The 17,934-nt window shown below is 37.7% G+C and overlaps 6 protein-coding genes across 11 annotated transcripts; 3 read left to right on the top strand and 3 right to left on the bottom strand.

The window, feature by feature from the left end:
* Positions 1-455: 455 nt before the first annotated feature.
* Positions 456-2,801, top strand: LOC6650169 (dual specificity protein kinase TTK). Its single transcript, XM_002072759.3, has 4 exons — positions 456-764; positions 835-1,863; positions 1,921-2,473; positions 2,538-2,801. Exons 1-4 carry the CDS (start codon positions 538-540, stop codon positions 2,649-2,651), a joined length of 1,923 nt encoding a protein of 640 aa, XP_002072795.1. The 5' UTR covers positions 456-537; the 3' UTR covers positions 2,652-2,801.
* Positions 2,802-4,192: 1,391 nt separating this feature from the next.
* Positions 4,193-12,454, bottom strand: LOC6650732 (putative uncharacterized protein DDB_G0271606). Of its 4 annotated transcripts, none has more exons than XM_047009543.1 (7): positions 12,380-12,454; positions 6,320-7,758; positions 5,576-6,250; positions 5,330-5,425; positions 4,705-5,184; positions 4,512-4,634; positions 4,193-4,440 (listed from the first exon to the last, which is right to left on the bottom strand). In XM_047009543.1, exons 2-7 carry the CDS (start codon positions 7,673-7,675, stop codon positions 4,432-4,434), a joined length of 2,739 nt encoding a protein of 912 aa, XP_046865499.1. In that variant the 5' UTR covers positions 7,676-7,758; positions 12,380-12,454; the 3' UTR covers positions 4,193-4,431. The 4 variants fall into 4 exon arrangements, with proteins under 4 accessions (XP_046865499.1, XP_002072794.1, XP_046865501.1 ...); XM_002072758.4 differs by lacking the exon at positions 12,380-12,454 and adding an exon at positions 12,085-12,183; XM_047009545.1 differs by lacking the exon at positions 12,380-12,454 and adding an exon at positions 9,303-9,387.
* Positions 12,455-14,018: 1,564 nt separating this feature from the next.
* Positions 14,019-15,053, top strand: LOC6650731 (nurim homolog). Of its 2 annotated transcripts, XM_023180576.2 has the most exons (3): positions 14,019-14,419; positions 14,476-14,906; positions 14,998-15,053. In XM_023180576.2, exons 1-3 carry the CDS (start codon positions 14,093-14,095, stop codon positions 15,023-15,025), a joined length of 786 nt encoding a protein of 261 aa, XP_023036344.2. In that variant the 5' UTR covers positions 14,019-14,092; the 3' UTR covers positions 15,026-15,053. The 2 variants fall into 2 exon arrangements, with proteins under 2 accessions (XP_023036344.2, XP_002072793.1); XM_002072757.3 differs by having other exon boundaries at positions 14,476-15,004.
* Positions 14,914-16,085, bottom strand: LOC6650730 (nudC domain-containing protein 3). The gene is made up of 3 exons (XM_002072756.3): positions 15,877-16,085; positions 15,307-15,812; positions 14,914-15,252 (listed from the first exon to the last, which is right to left on the bottom strand). The coding sequence occupies exons 1-3, from the start codon at positions 15,984-15,986 to the stop codon at positions 14,975-14,977; spliced, it is 894 nt and encodes a 297-aa protein (XP_002072792.1). The 5' UTR covers positions 15,987-16,085; the 3' UTR covers positions 14,914-14,974.
* A 37-nt stretch (positions 16,086-16,122) lies between these two features.
* On the top strand, positions 16,123-16,639 carry LOC6650728. Its single transcript, XM_002072754.4, has 2 exons — positions 16,123-16,376; positions 16,435-16,639. Exons 1-2 carry the CDS (start codon positions 16,202-16,204, stop codon positions 16,560-16,562), a joined length of 303 nt encoding a protein of 100 aa, XP_002072790.2. The 5' UTR covers positions 16,123-16,201; the 3' UTR covers positions 16,563-16,639.
* LOC6650729 (RNA transcription, translation and transport factor protein) lies at positions 16,535-17,586 on the bottom strand. Of its 2 annotated transcripts, XM_002072755.3 has the most exons (3): positions 17,444-17,586; positions 17,048-17,383; positions 16,535-16,995 (listed from the first exon to the last, which is right to left on the bottom strand). In XM_002072755.3, exons 1-3 carry the CDS (start codon positions 17,502-17,504, stop codon positions 16,640-16,642), a joined length of 753 nt encoding a protein of 250 aa, XP_002072791.1. In that variant the 5' UTR covers positions 17,505-17,586; the 3' UTR covers positions 16,535-16,639. The 2 variants fall into 2 exon arrangements, with proteins under 2 accessions (XP_002072791.1, XP_023036346.1); XM_023180578.2 differs by lacking the exon at positions 17,444-17,586 and having other exon boundaries at positions 16,535-16,990; positions 17,048-17,263.
* Between the last annotated feature and the right edge of the window lie 348 nt (positions 17,587-17,934).

Below are 17,934 nucleotides of genomic sequence, written 5' to 3'. Positions count from 1 at the left end.
TTTTGAGAAGCCAAAATAAACAACAAAAGCAAGTTGAATTAAATACAAAAGTTGATATCAAGAAAGAAAATGCCTGGAAAATGGGAGCAGAATTTCCTCCATCTGACTTTAAAAAAACATATTACTTTTAATTTCAATTACTCACAAAAAAAGTTATCAAATAAGCTTATAATTAAAATATAAACCCAAATCTTTCTTAGTCGCTTTGTTTTTATATAGTATCGCTTTAACTATTGTTGCTATATCTTTTTATTCCAGCGTTCCATATGAACGAAGAATTTAAAAACATTGAGATTCGCGAAATAAATGAATGATTTTAAAAATACCGCGCAAACATCGATCGACAGGGTTGCCACAGTCCGAATCCAAGTATTACCAAAATAGGGTGAACAGACCTTATAACGGCTTCAGGGCTGCCCGTGTGCACAAAGCCGCAAATTTTGCCCGCTTGTCTTACCAACACTAAATTCTGAATTTAAAGGCTCTTGGCCATTTTCTTTTGTCTTTTGAATAATAATAATACGAAAAGTCTCATAAATGAGTTCATCTTTACCTCGAAGAGTTAAGGATATATTACCAACGCATGCAGATTCAGACTCAGACGATGATTTCAATACTCCCTACAAGCTTAAAAAGAGAAAACCACTTGATGCTAAATTCGAGGGCCCAGCCGCGGCAGCTGCTCCTGTAGCGTCTACAAGTACTCAAATAAATGTAAACAATAATGAAAATGATGGACAGATACTGGAATCCACGGATTATCTGTAGGTTACTTTTGATACTATAAATTGGATTTACCTTTGATGCATCCACTTTTCCTACCATCTATGACAGACCACGACGCACTGCTGAACTCACGATGTACTCGAGCAGCGATGACGACGACGAGGTCTTTAAGAGCAGTCACAATTTGAATTGTGCCATATTGAATGATTCTTTTGTCTTAAGCCCGACACACGATCTTACGGGCAGCACCAGCGGCAACAGTATCCCTGCCAAAGCAGTCGATGTGAAGCAAACTGAATCCAATTTGTCGTTTCTTGGTCGATTTGGGCAGATGGGTATCGATTGTAGTGCCAGTCAAAAAACTCCTGGTTTGGATTCCAAGCAGGCCATAATATCTGTGAATAAACTTCCTCCATCAACTCTTCACACAATTTCCGAACGTCACAAAGCCATTGATCAGGAAACTCCATTACGTTGTGCTCCTTCAGCCGCAGCAGCAGCAACCAAAGCTGTAATACTCAAGTGCGAGACCAAACCCGAGACAGATTTCGTAACTCCACAGGTGCGGTCTGTAAGCTGTTCAGTGAGAGGACCACAGACGACAAACAATAACAACAACAACACAAACCAAAAAACCAACGAGTTTCGTGCGCAAAAGGTTCTGTTCCAGACACCTATGACTGTTAGTCGTGCAGCACCATTTCCCAGTGATAGCATGACATTCTCCTTGTGTGACACAATCAACGAGAGTCCAGACATACCCGCGCAACCGCTGGTCAAACAGGTTTCGTTGCCTGTTAGATCAAAGAAATCCCTAGAGAATGCTTTTAATGAGGATCCTCTACCAGTGAAAAGTGAAATACCAACTGGAGGTCAAGAGCCGGCCATTACGACGACTAATAAATCCTCTTCGAATGTATTAAAAATTAAAGATCATAACTATATTATAGTCAATAAACTGGGTTGCGGTGGCTCCAGTTCTGTCTACTCGGCACGGCGTCAGGACACTGGTAATGAGTATGCCCTAAAGGTGGTCGATCTTCGCGGTGATCCCATTGTAGTTAAAGGCTATCTAAATGAAACCAAATTATTGGAAAAATTGCAGGGAAATATATGCGTTGTTGCTCTGTATGATTAGTAAGTTTGTCATTTATTCCCACCCACCCCATTAGTCTTAGTCTCTTTTCTTTGTAGCCAACTACTGCCACAGGAATCCACCTTGTATATGGTCATGGAGAAGGGTGATTGTGATCTAAACAAAATCCTACAAAGCTACACAACAAAAATGCCTCTCTATAATCTAATGAACATTCTGTATCAAATGCTGCAAGCAGTTAATTATATTCATCAGAATGATGTTATTCATTCGGATCTAAAGCCAGCCAATTTCCTAATGGTCAATGGACGTTTGAAACTAATTGATTTTGGCATTGCCAGTAATATATCTGTCGACTCAACGAGCATCATTAAATTCTCTCAAGCTGGCACATTCAACTACATCAGTCCAGAGGCCCTGACAGACATTTCCACTGGCAATAGTCCAATGCGTGGCGGTAATCAGCCCAAAATAAAGATCTCTAAAAAATCAGATGTATGGTCATTGGGCTGTATTTTGTATTTGCTATTATATCAAAAGACGCCATTTGGTCATATACGAAATATATATGCCAAAATAAATGCTATAACTAGTCCATCGAATATCGAATATCCGGAAATACCACCCTACTATCCCATCATGCTGGTTCAGGTGAGTGTTGAGTGATATGTATATGTATGATTGATATATATATAAATATATTGTTTTTGGACAGATGGCCAAAGTATGCTTGCAACTGGATCCCAAGAAACGACCCACATGCGCTGATTTGTTAAAGTATCCTTTTCATATGGTTATACCGCTGCAGAATTTGGTGCTCAATAAATAATAGTTAGTTAGTCTTACCTATAATTAGGTTAAAGTATCTTCATGTTAAGTCCAATTATTTATTATTGAAGTCTCACTCTATAAGCTTGGAATTGTAAAGAAAAATGAAAAATCGAATTACATTCATAATTTTTCCCATATGTTGAGTGTATTTAATTGTTCTCATTTTCATCATAAATTATACGTCATAAATCTTTATAATGCAGCTATTAAGTTTAGTTGCCAGCTACCCAGCTGAGAGCGTTAACTGCTCCCTGCTCTGGAGGGCGTAATCTGGGGCTTGGGGCTGGGGCTTTTCAATTTGTTGTTTGCCTAATTTTTCTTTTGTGTGTTTGTTTGTTTTATGCAACAAGTTTGACAATTAATTGCTAATTAGCATTGGATTCAACATGCATAGGACACAGACACACAGGTTTTTGCGGCGTTCTGTCCACAATGCGTTAATTTGCGTTTACTTATAAATACGGTTCATCATTTTGTTTTTGTTTTGTTTGCCATTTGCTTTAATTTTTTTGTTTAATATAAAAATAGTTTTGTTTTCTTTATTATTTGTTAATCAATGCTTAATTAAACGTTGCCGTTGTTGGGTTAACTAACCATTTGCTCTATTCTTAACATGCTGCTGCTTAAATTTGTGATTCTGTCTTGAATACTTTTGCTTTTCTTTTTTGCGCTGCTCACAAAAACGAAATAAAACAAAATAAAACTAATTCATCGGTTTTATAGATCTGTTTTCGGTTTCATTACATTATAATACCTTCAAATAACACTTGATACTTGCATTTCTGTTCGAGAGCTTCTTGTTGTATTTTTTTTTTTTAAGTGTGTTTTAAGGGATTACTAAACGGAATATAGAACACAGATGATGACCACCGAATGCAAAAAACATATACAATCATACATAAATTTTAAAATTCATTTCTCAGACTGGCCTTACATATATATATATATATATATATAATATTATAATTGGGTTGGATGTATATATTTTTTGTTTCCCCCTTTTTTTTGTTTTGTTGCAATTTAAGTAGTTCCAATATTTATAATTAGCTTTTGTTATAAATTCATTTGCTTAACGTAATATACATATATATAGATATAGAATTGTTTTTGTGTAGCGCGGTTTTAAATGCAAGTTAAACACAAATAATAGACGCATATTTAAGATATACATACATCATATATAAATAATTGATAATAAAAAAAATAGAAAGAATATATGTAATATGTATGTTGCAGCAGCAGCAGCAGCAATGATCAAAGGGAGGGAAGGACGTGGATGTATGCCAAGAGCTGTATTAACATATGATCCTCCTCCATTTCATCAAGGGCAGAGGAGGGATACGTACAGACAGTCATGCACTTTAATCGATAGCATTAATGCTTGGCCTTTTTTTTTTGCTTTTCTTTTATGGTTCAACATTGCACAAGTTTCCTTTTTGTTTGCTTCCTTTTTTGTTTTGTTTTGTTTATAATATAATGTTTTAAAGCATTGTTTTTTTTTTTGCTACTTTAAAATAATAAGTGTTGCTGTTGTTGTTGTTGTTGTTGGGCATGTTTCGTATATCATTTCTTACTCTCTCTCATCTTCTCATATATTAATTGCTTGTTTTCATACATAATATTTCACTTTAAACTTAATAGATTGTTAGAAATGTTGTTGTTATTGTTGTTTGCCAAAATTGTTTTTGTTTTTAGTATTGTGTGGTTGGAAGTTTTGGACAAACATTTTGTGGTAAATTATCGTTGTGGTTCTTCTGAGCAGCGTTTACTCGGCGACATTAAATGTCCTGGAAAATGCAACACACATACGTATTAGAATTTTAGTTGAATTTGGAAATTTGGTACAGAAAATCCTTACTTGCTCGCCATTTGAGGCATGCTGCTGTAGCTTGGTAATAAGCTCCTCCTTTTGGCTAACAATGCTACGCCAATGTTCATCCTGTTCGCGTGCACGCTGCTCCAAATCCACCAAAGTGTTGGTCTATATATAATGAGCATTGTATTAGCAAATGGACTGAGATTTTAGGAAGGGAGTCTCTTAATATTCTTACCGTTTTTGTGACCAACTGTGTGAGCTTATCATTGCAAGTACGCAATTGTAGATTCTGTTTGTGCAGCTCCAGCTGCTCAATGGAGGATTTGCTATTCAAACTACTATTATTGCTACTAATTGGGTTGCTGGTGGTGGTTGTGGTACTATGGTTATTACTAATATTGTTGCTGTTGTTTGATTGTGTGGACTTATGACTACTGCTCAGCGTTGTCTGCTTCTCCTGCTGCTGCTTAATGTGTGTGGCCAGCACCTGCTCCAGCCACTCATCGAAGGATGCGTTCAATGCGGTGGCCGCTAACAGTTTAACAGCATCTGGATACAAACGCTGGTACAGCTCACGTATACGCTGCTGTTCCGATTTTACTGAACTGGAGGATGATGATGATGCTGAGGAGGATGGTATTGCTCCGCCATTTGTATCGGAGGCAGCCTTTTGCTGCTGCTGCTGCTGTTGTTGCTGCAACTGTTTCTGTTGTTGCTAGAAAACCAAAAGCAAACGAAAGAACAAAAAGTTTATTCAAAATGTTGCATTATCTTACAAACAATTGCTTTTGGTAAAGCAAAAGATTTCAATGCAAGCGAGTCTTATTTGGGGGAAATTTACTTTCGAATCATGCACTTACGCCTAAGGATTGCGCTGTATTTGCTTTCGTCTTTGCTGTTGTTGCTTCGGCATTTTGCAACGCTTCAATCAACTTCCAATTTTTCAAACGAACATCCTGACGAAACACAAATACGGAGCAATTAGTAGAGGGTTACGGAAATATCGTGTGAAATATCGAATGAAACAAATTCTCTCACACTCGAATGTGAGAAATGGTTAGTGTATCACATCGAAATGTAAATGGTTTGGCTGATTGATTTCTTACATTATTCTTTTCACGCTGCTCTTGCAATTCCTGCTCCAGTTGGCGCTCTTTGGCCTGCAACTGCTTGGCCTTTTCTTGCGCGTCCTTTAATTGGGACTGCAATGTGGTGGCCAATTGCTGCTGCTTGGTCTTGTCATCGTTGAGAGAACTGATTTGACCTTGCAGGGAACTCAGTTCATTTTGCTTTTGGACCAAGGCCTCGGATTGGACTTGGGCCTGTTCCGATTGCGCGGCCGTCGCCTGGACGGCATTACTATTGGCCTGATTCAATTGCTGAGTTAGATTCTGATTGTTGGTCTCCAAGGCAACAATTTGCTGGCGCAGTTCTTGTAACTCCGAATTGCAGACACGTTTCAGTTCTGATTGGGCAGACTCCAAAGCGTTGTGCAGATTGCAGCGCTCCACTTTGAGTTCAGAGTTCTCAGTTTCCAATTGCTTGCGCTGCTCCAGCTCAAAGATGCTATTGTTCTGACGCACCTCCAATTCCTCGCACTGTTGCTCCAGGGACAATATACGCTGAGTTTGCGCCTGAATGATTTCGTTCTTCTTTTCCGACTCGGAAGTGACAAAGGCAGTCATCTCGCTTAAGCATTTCTCCTTGTGGGCAAGATCCTGCTGAAGACGTTGCAACTGGGGCAATAGATCGGTGCTAGCCTGTTTTTCGCGGAGCATGGCCTAAAACAAATTGGGAGATAAGATTAATTGAATTGAGAAATTTGTTAGACAATAGACTACAAAATGCACCTGAAACTGTTGACGTTCGATTGCCAACTTGTCATTGGCATTGGCCAATTCCTGATTGAGAGCCGATAGCTCCTGTTCCTTGCTCTGGAGCTTGTCGTTGTAGGCCTGAATGCGTGCATGCATCTGGGCGCGTTCCGTGTTAATCTCCTGGCGCAATTCACGCAATTTCGCCTGAATGCCAATAGAAGCCTCCTGCTCATCGGCCAATAGTTTCTCCTTCTCCTCAAGTTGGCGCTTGAGCTTCTGGCAAATGTCATCGGACCATTCGGCATGCGAAGCGGGCATATCCTGTTGCTTGTTTAGCAAATAATCAATAAGTATTTGAATTTCGGAGCGGTTCAGTTCAGTGCGGGCGAATACATTCATCAGGGCAGAGACACCAAAAGATTGATTCTGATGTTCGGCAAGTTTATCGAGAGCCTGGGCTAAATCCTTGGCTGTGAGGGATTCCTTTTGCCTTTGCTTGTTGTTGTGCTGCTGCTGCTGTTTGGTCTTGTTGTTTGTCTGATTATGCTGGGTTTTGGGTGAACCAGTTTGTTGTTGTTGCTTGATGATTTGCTTGGTCACCTGAACAGGCACAGCGGGGGCTACGGAAGCCGTTGAAGCCGGAGCGGAAGCATCCAATTCAATGAACTTCTCCTTTTTGGTCACTGATCCGTTCTTCTTTTGAGCTTGCTGTTTGTTGTTGTTATCCTCTTTGCGTTCCTTTTGCTCCTGCTTCTTCAATTCAACAACATCCTTGGGAGCTCGCACCTCGAAATTATTTAAGGTTGGTGTAGCTGTCTCCTCTCCATTGGTTGCTCCAGCTGCTCCCAACTTGACGGCAACTGCCTCATTTTTATTCACCAAAATTCCAGCCACAGAACTAGCTCCACCGCTCTTGGGTCCATTACGCTTGTCCTTCTTTCCCTTTTTACCAGCTGCTGCTGTTGGTTGATTCTCCTTCTCGGCATTGCTAGATCTGCGGTTTTCAGTCAATATCTCAGCATCTGGCTCAAATTCAACATGTTGCTTGGACAACCCAGGCAATACTACGGCAGCAGCATCTTCTTCTACCGAAGCCTGACCTTCCGATTGGCCATCGGAATAATCCTCATCGGCCTCATTATTGCTGGCATCTGGCTTTTGCTGTTCCCGTTGGCGTTGCTTCTTTTCACGTTTCAATTCCTTTTTCTTGGGTTTCTTGGAGCCAGCACCACCGCCGCCACCTGCCTTATAGAGATTAGCACTAAGGGCACGTTTTTCGGCCACAACTTCCTCAAAGGTTTTGCGTCTGAAGATCTTGTTGATGAACAAAAATGAGAGAACCGAAGCGCTAAGCACACAGCCGATGACAATCAGAATGTGGAAATCCATATTTGCATATCTTGAACGAACAAGCCGTGTGGGTGTGAGCTCTCTCTTAAGTTCTGTGTTCTCCTTCCACTAATTTCAAGTTACTGCAAAGAGAATAGGAATAGTACAAGTTGATTATGATTATCTTTTAGTAGTTATTGGTACTCTTAGGGAAATGAGGTCATTGGGTAATACCTATGGTCTATATACTTTTAATAAAGACTTATCACTCTCTCTGTCTCTTTCTGTCGATAAGTCCTATATGTAATGTAATGTGACACGTGGAAAGTTTACGATCTTTAATTTAAATTCTTTTGGCATGCTAAAATATTATTTCAAAAATATCTTGTGTATGTCCAATAAGAGAGTTGATTCAATATTAATCGTTGCCATTTGAAAAGCCAAGCACTTAAGGCTATAAATTTCTTTCACTTTCTGAAGTTTTATTTTAGGGTATAAAAGGGTTTTTATAAAAGGGTTAACCCTTTTTGGACCACTGTTCGACTTTTCGAACAGCAGGTTTTATACCTTTTAAAAAATTCGATATTTTATTTGACTATATTTCAATCAAAGGGAAGTATATAGTTAGTTACACAAAAATTACATTGGATAAACCTTCAAATCCACTTTTCAAACCAGTTTCCTCCCAAACTAAAACAGACAGAATGGTTTATTTTTTAAAAACGTAATTTTGCATCCTAAAATCAGCCCGGCCCAAAATGGGTTAAGAATGGAATGTCGTAAAAAAAAATTTAGTTTGATTTTCAAAGAGTTCAATCTTATTTAATATAGTATATAGGTTTCCGCTTTCGGATTCTTGGACCTTTTTATTGAAGGACAGTAGAAAACAGTTTAGTAGAGGGTATATAAATGTCGTTTTGCCTTAGCAGTCGGTTTCCGCTTTAAGTTATCAAGACTTTTAGTTAAAGGCTGTTTTTTTTTTTTTTTTTTTGTTCTGTAGCAACTAATTTGATGACGTGGTGCCTGGCAATTAGTGTGACTTTTTTTTGTACAAAAGTTCAACTAACGAACAACAACTTTTTATTACTAAATACAAGATCAATGAACAACATTCAAAAGCAATTATATTTGTCATTTCGAAAGTTTCTTTGTTGTATTGGAATTGTGTTTGTTCTCACACACACACACCTCTACATACATACATATATGAATGTACGTGCTTATCAGGCCTTACCGGCCGGTGAATGGGAATATGAGCAACTTGTTGTTGGCTCTATTATTAGGATTCTTCTGTTGATATCTACTATCTGATATAAACATCAATAACAACAACAAATGGTAACATTATAAATCAAATGCACTTGCAGCTGAAAGACTCCATATCGAAAATATATGTACCTATCATACTCAGCTTTCCAGATATTTTTATACATTTGCTTATTAGGCAAAGTTATTAAAAAAAATAAAAACAAGAAATTTGCAGCTGTGAGAAAAAAACTTGAAAGAAATTTAAACAAAAAACTTGGCTTGACGCAAATGCCAACATTTAAGCAGAAACAAAATGGATGTATGTACATATGTATGTATGTATTTCTTTTACTCCCCCTCTAACACACACACACACACACGCGCAAATAAAGAAAAGAAAAGGAATGCTAATGGCGGGGGTGGGGAAACTCTGACGTACACGTATGCAAATTGAAAAAATTTTTCAATTGTGGAATTAAATATCTTTTTCAAAATGAGACAACACCAAGAGACGTCGCCGCTTTGGACAGAGAGCAAACGAAATACTAACTAACTGGACACAAAGCGAGTGAAATGACACTAAGGTGGCATCATCATCATCAGCCAGCCAGAGTCAGCTCCAGCCAAATGGATGGAGCTTAGCTTGGAGCTCTCTCTTACTCTCTTTCCCTCTCTAACACTCCCATGCTCTAGTCGTTTGCTCTCTAACTGCTGCTGCTGCCACCGTTCCTTTTCTCTCTGTCCCTCTCTTTCTCTTTCTCTACACTTACAGTTAGAACATGAAATTTCGCTGACTTTTAAGCTTGCGCTCCCCGCTCATGGAAGAATTCACAAATTGCAAAAAGAAAAAACAAACAACAAAAATTCAATTCAAGGTTGTTGCTCTCCGATTTAGTTAACGAAGAAGAGGCCAAAGAAGATTGAGGGTAACTTGGAGCAGGGACGATGCGGGGGAAGAGAACAGAGGGCGGAGAGCTGCTACTTCGCTCATGTTTCTGGCTATAACTAACACATACACAAATACTCGGGCAATTGTGAGAGTTGGGGAATTTTTTTTTTTACAGTCAAACCTGTCTAGTGAGAGCTATAATTACACTGAGCAACACAAAAATGAAAACGGGACTTGTCTTAAGTCCCAGTTTATAGTTTATAGTCTATAATTATCAGATTGCTATTTTTTCATGTGACTGTCTGTTCAAAAGAGTTTTTACTATAACTTGTTGCCTGGTGTAGAATAAATGAAATAATTTTTTATTGCATCAAACTGCTTATTGATCGTTTTGTTTGCTTTGTTTGATGTTTTACTTTCTTTCGTGTTGCTCGCTTTGACAGCAGTGTAAATATTTGTTTGTTTGTTAACTTTAAATTTTGTGTTAATATTTAATTTTTGGGTATAATTTTGTGATAACAATTTGTCATCGAAAGTCAATTTGAGGAGGCATATGTAATTTCTCGGAATTGTGCTAAAAATACATAAAAAAGTACATGAGATAGACTATCGTATCTTCCTCCCCCTCCTACTTGGCAATGCCCGCCGGCTACGCTTCAATGAGTTGCCACACACACGTACCGTCAGCCATTACGATGTTGTCCAGCTCAACGCAAACACATGAGACGAGAGAGGAGAGTATAATACAAAAAAAAGCCGGTAAAGGTCATCAACCGGAAGAGCAATACTGAGCAAGAGAAATTTGTAAGTATATGTGTATATTTGTGTGAAAGCAAGAAATCTCTTTCCTCTGCCAATTATCGTTATTGCCATCTATAAATAATTATGTGGTCTGACGGCATGCAAAAATTTACTGTTTGCCCTGGTTGCAAACATCAGCACTTGCTGCTTGCCACTTGCACACAGTTGGCCTAATTTTTAGTTCTCTTTACTAACCTCAATGTTCAATTAAGAACTGCCAACAACAACAACAATTATACTCTTTACACTTGTGTTCATGGAATTTTCTCTTAGTCTCCCCAAAACTGGTCAAAATGGTCATACCCCTCGCCACCCGCTTCCCAAACTACACTTGCTCTGGCCCAATTACCAGTATAATAATGAGCCATACACTCATTCATTATAGTTTTTTCTTTCATTTTTTTTTATTCATAAATGCATTTTTGACTCCCCACTATTTTTAGCATGCAAAAGGAGGCGGCGGCGCAAGTGTTTTAATTTTAGAAAGTTCTCTTATTCCTCAAGGTAGAAAGAGAGCGATATTGCCGAGGCATAGTTTGATCTTACAATTAGTTTTTATATGCGTGGGATCACTTGAAGTTCGCTTTTAGGTAGTTAAAAAGGAATGCCGTTTTTAGCAAGATGATTTGACTCACTTGTCTGATTTTGTTGGTTTTTTTTTTCGTGTTCTCTGCTGCTCTATACACAAATTGAAAATGATGCCTATTAATGATTATTGATTGCTGACGTCTGCAAAGCAGTTTCAAGTCTTTTTTGTTGTTGTTTTTCTGCTTATTGGTTTTTCTAGGAATTATTGTGAAGGCCTTATCGTGAAATACTGAATGAAGAAGCAGCTCTGAGTAAGACTAGAACAACAACAACTACTACTACTACATACAAAGAATCGGCACACACATATGCATTTATTATTTGTGGTTGTATTTGTTTTTATGATTCGGACTGCAAGCTGCGGTATGATTGTGATAGGGTGGGCAGAGGGTGTGTGTGTGTGTGTGTGTGTGTGTGTGTGTGTGTGTGGTGAGGTCAGCCTTTGGTTGCCAACAATGTGTAAAATGTCACACACACACACAAATGGAGGCCAAACACATCAATTATGTTTATTTCTTATTTGATACAATCGCGACAAAGCAAAGGAAAAGGAAGCCGGAGAGGAGTAGAGGGAAGGGAAGGGAAGCAAAGGACAGGACAGAGACATATGTAGACAGGCCAGACGGCGGCGCACAAGTTCTTGGCAAATCAAATAAATTAATTTTCTTCTCTCTTGATGTGTGTGTGCGTCTCGTCTCAGCTGTCCCTTTTTCGTTTTGAAGTGAAAGTATGCAATTTAATTGACAAAATACCAAATAATAATTGCATTAGAAACGAGTTGAGACTCGTGTCTCGTAGAATCAGCACAAAGCAGCGCAGTCAAAGGGCGTCGCACACCGAAAACAACAAAATGCACTGCACTCACAAACACACACTGACACACATTGGGCAGAAACAATACAGAAACTGCCGCACACACGCTATTAATGATCAGTGCATTTACCGTTGGGTTATTTTGCTTTCTTAGCTCGGTTTTTTTTTACCGTCTTTGCAGTTGCAACGTCAACACTTTTTTTATCACTTTATATGCAGTTTTTTTTTCTTTCTTTAAAACGCATCCGCCATTTGCAAGCCAGAGAGAGAGAGAGACTCTGTGTTTGTGTGTGTGGCGTTGTCGCGTCGGCAAAGTTTTCTTGCCTGTTTTCGGCAGTAGTTTCTGTTATTATTACATGTTATTTTGTCACTTATCTCGAACTTATCCATAAACTATGACCTAAATCAATTAATTAATGACTTACAATAGTTTTTAATGCGTTTAGTTACAATTTTACAACATTAATGACAACATTTTAGTGCTGTAAAAATATCGCAGCAGTATCGATACTATCGATATTTTCGAAATTTGGAATTATATCGATTCGATTCGATTTTCATAATATCGATATATCGAAAAATTGGTCGAAATCGACATATGGACATATCGACTAATGCACAATATCTGCCGAAATTTGAGCGAATGTTCAGCAAACCTAAGATAATCGCCAACTCAAGACGTGCTTCCTTAAGTCAACAAGTTAACTTTTTGGAAGAAAAAACGATGGGTTTTGCCTTAGTTTCTAATCAAACAGCCATTATATTTAACATTATTAGGTTAATGATCCCAATCGAACGTCCAGCATTCTCATTGTAAATTAATTTTTTAGTTTTCTACGGCTAAATTTCAATTTTCAGTTTAAATATATATTACAAGTTCTAAGTTCAATGAAAATATAAAGTAAACCTTTTGAAATAAAATGAATAAAATAAATGCGATTTTGTTTGATTTTTGTTTTTATCTTACTCCTGAAATTAGTTGTTTGATCCATTTAGCAATATTTATAATAAAATAAAATATATTGAATAAAAAAAAGGGGTGGCGATACATCGATAATATCGATATTTTTCTCTTAAAATATCGTTAATATCGATACTTCAAAATATCGATTATTTTGCAGCACTAGTTCGAGCGTTTTAATCACGCGTTTTTCATTTTCGCGCGTTTTACTCGCAAACAAGGTTGCCAGAAACTAATAGAGTTGCCTTACATTGCGAATGGAGAGTTGCCTTATCGATGTGATTTAAAACTTTCGCATTTTAAAAACGCGTAAGTAAAACGCTCGAATGCGAGCAATGTTGTGTTCAGTGCTGCCAACTTATCCTCTTTCCGGCCATATCTGGCATTTTTAAACTGGAAAATTTGTGATCTAGCATAGCATTATTTTAACTTATGTCAGCACTGCTTAAAATTATGAATCGTGGGCATCACATTAATCGATAGCATGAATTTGATGAAGCCTTCTTTTTTTGAATGCCAAAATCCTAAACCATTTCAAATTGCCTGTCACTCAGATTGAAGAGCTAGTTCTGCGGTACGGATTGTACCTTGAAATTTTGGGCTGAAGCAAACAATTATGTGGATTCGGGTGGTAATCACCGATTTAAATCATTAGCTACTTTTGTCTTGAGCATACTATCGCTACCGTGGTCAAACGCGAAAGTCAAACGAGTGTCTAGTCAGATGAACATTATAAAACCAAAGCGGAGGAACTCAATGAACATAGACACACTTAATTCGATTTTACAGATACGGTAATTAATAATTTTAGCACAATATTAAAAATGTTTACAGTTATGGATTGCGTAGATCAAATAAATGTTGCCACAAATTTGAAGTGCCTCCAAAGTATTTAAATTTAATTGGAACAAACAACCTATACTCTTGAGGAGAATATCGACTTTATTGAGCTTAATAATTGTCTATCAATTTTCAAACAAAAAAATATTTTACTAAAACAAAAAAATGACAATTTTTATGAAGTTTTTGAATTTGATCTAGCCGTTTCTAGCAGGTTTACAAAGTAATTTAGCATTTTTTAGCCCCGAAGAGTTGGCAGCACTGGTTGTGTTTTGACTTTAAAAATATTTGTTGCAGTTGCATTTTGGACAAGAAACTTGTTTAATCTTTTTATATAATGGCTTCTTTTGCCAAATTTATTATACTATTTTGGTCACTCATCATTATGACCTACACTTTCTATGTGGTCGGTAAATTGATGTGGTTTCTTTCGACACCGCGCTCGATATCAAACGCACACACCTGGATTTTTAATTTACTGGACAACAGATCCCGTCTTGAGACCGCTTTTGCTCCAATAGTCTTCGATACGATATATTCGATTGGATTCATTTTTCAGCATAGCATCTTTAAGTCAGCGTTAGTGAAAAATTTCATTCACAAACTGCACCTGTCGGGTGCTGAGCGTTCTATTTATAGTCTGACGTCATCGATTTGTTTACATGTAAGTTAAAAGAGAACAACAACAATAGTGAGATATTTACATGTTTGTGTTTTTAGTATCTACTCCAAAACTGGCAGCCTGCCCAGTCGATTGTGTTATGGCAAATCAATGTGGACGACAGTGCTCCACTTTGGTGGACTTTTGTCGTGACCCACGGCATCTGTTGGACCATAATCTTTGGGGGAACCATTATAATGGATCTGCCTGAATTGCTGGGCATTAAGCAAGCGTATTATGACCTCAAGGCCTATGGAGATCCACTTGCCTATAAGGCGCGGGAGTTGCGTCATCTGTACTCTCATGTTCGACATCCATCATTTTTGGGTTTGACATTAATTCTATTTGCTACGAATGTCATGAGTTTGGATCGGTTGCTATTGGCTTTTGTGTTGACCCTTTATATGTATGTGGCTTGGTCGACAGATCACAAAGATGTTGCATATCAGCAACAACAATTGCAGCGCAAAAAACTTCAATTAAAAACTCAGTAAGCATTCTCATTTAACGTTTAAGCGTTTCGTTTCTTAACTTGTATAATACTTAAAAATAAAATGACTAACTCATTTGTACGATTGAAGGATCAAAGGGCTGTCCTTTAAATGGTGAGCCTTCGGCATCCCAGGCAATCTTTAAACGTTCCATTGTTTTAGTTTGTTCAGGACTTTGAAGTTGTTTCTTCTGATCCGATGCTAATTGCTGGACCCTTAGCTTCTCAATGGCCACTTGGGAGTCTTCAGGTAATTCATCTATATAACGTTCGCAATCCAACTTTGTTGTATCGATTTCTGGCTGGCCCTCAAAGAGTCTGTCCCACCAAAGTTCCTTTGTTTTGTCTAAGGAATGGACTGTGTTTATGAATAAATAAAGATTTCTGCGACTTTACATACCACAACTAATAATGAGTGTGTCCTGATCAATAGTCCACACGGCCTCATTATGTTTTATGCGTTGGCTAAGATTTCCTTCCAAAATGATCTGTTGGTCTGGTTTGAATTTGCCAGATACCTTTATAAAGTGGGATTTTATATCAACAGATAATTGTTTAGCTGCTTTAAGATCAGGAGGAAGTTTTACATAAACTTCCAAATCTTTTTGACTTTGTGACCAGCAATAGGTATCAAAACAGGCTCCATTTTTGCAGTCGCTGGGGGAGAAACTTAAGTGTTTTGACTTCATTTCACTTTCAGAGGTCTCCTCAGTATTGATGGTAATTTCTTCAATGGCAGGTGGGACTGTAGGGCCATTATCCTCGACTTCTGCATCCTGATTGCCTGCTGAGCTCCATGCATCAGTATCATAACGTTGCAAGGCTCCAAACACCAACTGATCCCGCATGCCCCTAGGAAAGCCAAGCTGATCAGCTTCATTCGCCTTATTATGGTAGAAATCAGTGCTGAGAATTCGATTTTGTTCAATTTAATTGCCCTTTTCAGAGAAACATAAGCGATTATACATACTTGCGCCGAAGGAAGCCAAACATCGAGTCCAGAAATCCAGTGATGGTTTTGCGATTCTGCAAAATTTCCATTAGCATGGCATCATTTCTATGGTTGTCTTCAATGCTCATTTTTTTAATTTCATTTATCAATTTGATCACACAATTTTTTTTAGAGATTTTAAATGGTTTGTTTACTTTTATTCAGATGTTGGAAAAGAACTACTTATTCGCCATCCCTGGAACCAGCTGTTATTATCCAAACAAATGTCAAACACAAGTTTTATACATTTGTTTTTTTTTTTTTTTGTTTTTTTGTCGAAAAAGCTGAATAATACAAATCCAAAATGATTGGTAAATTATCAACGTGGTATAAGGAAAATGTCTCCGAGTCTGCGGATTGCTGGGCCTGTCGATTGATAAGCGGTTTTGGCATGATGGGCATTGGAGCCTTCCTTCTTGCACAGGCCAAACGTCGGAACAGACCTTTTGAGAATTACACAATGAAAAGCTTGGCTGCAGGTGCGTCAATTTTAATTTACCTAATGTCCCTGTAACTAAGATTGATGTATTGCTTCAGCTGCTGGATTCTTAGGCGCCGCTCGGTTGGCTGATGCAAACTTTCTTAAACCAGCGCAACCGGAAAATAAAATGCCAACCGCGAGCAGAAAAATCGAAGATCCTTTGGGGCCCTATGCCAGGCGTTAGTAGTATTAAGTATTATTATTAAGGGTGCAGACTTGTTTTAGTTGAAATACAAAAATATAAGTATATTTAGAGTCTAATTAGCGGCCAACCTTTCCCAGTTTGGTATCAGTCTTTGGATTGGCCGTCAAATTTTGAACAGATACGATTGTTTCGTTGATTTGTGTTTGCAGTTGTCGAAGGCTTTGGATTTGTAATAAGCGCAATACGCGCATAGGATAGTCCAGGACAGGATCATTGGGCGAAACCACATCGTTACCTTTATCGAAAGGAAATGGAGTGCCAACAATTGGTTGCCTGTTTTTAGCTGCAGGTGATAGACGTTCATGTACAACGCGAGCCACTGCCTCCAGTTGAACCAAATGATTGGGATGATGTGGTATCTTTAATTTGCTGGCCAACAAACGAACCCCAGCTATGAATTCCTTTTCCTGAACTTAATATGAAATGTACATTTAAAATGCATACTCAGGGACTGATTTAATTACCATTGATTTTGCCATCAAAAATTGTTTGAACATTTTGCTGTACTCCTGGCTGCTGTTTGTTATTACCTTGTGGTTGGCTCTGTTTGCTGTTGATCGATTCGTATAAGCCAGGATCATCCAGAAATTCCAGTCGCATGGCATGTCCCAAAATCCATGTCAGCTGCTCGCATTGACTTTCTAGGGGAGGCATATTCAGATCGGCGCAGTACTTTGTATAGCCCTCTTCCCATATATTCAGGTTGTCTATATTACGCAATTTCTCACGATCTTCTATGGTATAGAGACGAATCTTTTGATCCTCCAACCAGAGTATGGTGCTAGCAAATTCCTTGCGGTCTTTCATAAATCGAAGAATAGATTAAATTATGTTATAAATGACATAACACCATTACTTACTACTTAGAGCAACATCGCTGGGAGTTGGATGACCCAAAGACTCTAGTTTTAGTTTTATCATGATATTTATTTTAATATACAAAAGTAAATTTAATTTGTTCCTTTTGGCTTCTTTTGTCGTTTACGAGCGATTGAAGAAAACTGGTTCCAAAGTGAACCAAAGAATTAAGTTCAAGTACAAACAGAGTCTCGTGAATATAATAATAATTTTTAATAATAACTCATTTACTCATTGGCACTAAAATTTTGAGTAATTTGAAAATAATTTATTACTAATTTTTTTTCAATGCCAATGAAAAAAATTTTATACAAATTATTTCTTTTCAATGGCAATGAAAATCAATTTCGTTAGAACAACTTTTTTTAATGCCAATTAAAAAAAAATGTCATTAGCAATATTATTTTTCAATGCTAATTAAATGACCAATGCATTATAAAAGTAATGCATTAGGAACGACTATGAAAATAAATATGTTTTTACATAGATCGAA

This window comes from Drosophila willistoni, chromosome 3R (assembly GCF_018902025.1).
Source record: "Drosophila willistoni isolate 14030-0811.24 chromosome 3R, UCI_dwil_1.1, whole genome shotgun sequence".
Lineage (NCBI taxonomy): Eukaryota > Metazoa > Arthropoda > Insecta > Diptera > Drosophilidae > Drosophila > Drosophila willistoni.
This window is presented reverse-complemented; position numbering and strand designations above follow the sequence as displayed.

Excerpts from the sequence above, each read along its gene's own strand:
- LOC6650732 (XM_047009543.1), bottom strand. The coding sequence starts at position 7,675 with ATGGATTTCCACATTCTGATTGTCATCGGCTGTGTGCTTAGCGCTTCG. Across the intron at positions 6,251-6,319 it reads TCGAACGTCAACAGTTTCAG|GCCATGCTCCGCGAAAAACA; the intron begins GTGCATTTTGTA and ends AATTTGTTTTAG. Across the intron at positions 5,185-5,329 it reads ATACAGCGCAATCCTTAGGC|CAACAACAGAAACAGTTGCA; the intron begins GTAAGTGCATGA and ends TTGGTTTTCTAG.
- LOC6650730 (XM_002072756.3), bottom strand. The coding sequence starts at position 15,986 with ATGAGCATTGAAGACAACCATAGAAATGATGCCATGCTAATGGAAATT. Across the intron at positions 15,813-15,876 it reads TTTGGCTTCCTTCGGCGCAA|CACTGATTTCTACCATAATA; the intron begins GTATGTATAATC and ends TCGAATTCTCAG. Across the intron at positions 15,253-15,306 it reads CACACTCATTATTAGTTGTG|ACAAAACAAAGGAACTTTGG; the intron begins GTATGTAAAGTC and ends TCCATTCCTTAG.
- LOC6650731 (XM_023180576.2), top strand. The coding sequence starts at position 14,093 with ATGGCTTCTTTTGCCAAATTTATTATACTATTTTGGTCACTCATCATT. Across the intron at positions 14,420-14,475 it reads CGTCATCGATTTGTTTACAT|TATCTACTCCAAAACTGGCA; the intron begins GTAAGTTAAAAG and ends TTGTGTTTTTAG. Across the intron at positions 14,907-14,997 it reads AAACTTCAATTAAAAACTCA|GATCAAAGGGCTGTCCTTTA; the intron begins GTAAGCATTCTC and ends GTACGATTGAAG.
- LOC6650729 (XM_002072755.3), bottom strand. The coding sequence starts at position 17,504 with ATGATAAAACTAAAACTAGAGTCTTTGGGTCATCCAACTCCCAGCGAT. Across the intron at positions 17,384-17,443 it reads CAGCGATGTTGCTCTAAGTA|ACCGCAAGGAATTTGCTAGC; the intron begins GTAAGTAATGGT and ends GATTTATGAAAG. Across the intron at positions 16,996-17,047 it reads TTTTGATGGCAAAATCAATG|TTCAGGAAAAGGAATTCATA; the intron begins GTAATTAAATCA and ends TTTCATATTAAG.
- LOC6650728 (XM_002072754.4), top strand. The coding sequence starts at position 16,202 with ATGATTGGTAAATTATCAACGTGGTATAAGGAAAATGTCTCCGAGTCT. Across the intron at positions 16,377-16,434 it reads AATGAAAAGCTTGGCTGCAG|CTGCTGGATTCTTAGGCGCC; the intron begins GTGCGTCAATTT and ends GTATTGCTTCAG.
- LOC6650169 (XM_002072759.3), top strand. The coding sequence starts at position 538 with ATGAGTTCATCTTTACCTCGAAGAGTTAAGGATATATTACCAACGCAT. Across the intron at positions 765-834 it reads CTGGAATCCACGGATTATCT|ACCACGACGCACTGCTGAAC; the intron begins GTAGGTTACTTT and ends CATCTATGACAG. Across the intron at positions 1,864-1,920 it reads GTTGTTGCTCTGTATGATTA|CCAACTACTGCCACAGGAAT; the intron begins GTAAGTTTGTCA and ends TTTTCTTTGTAG.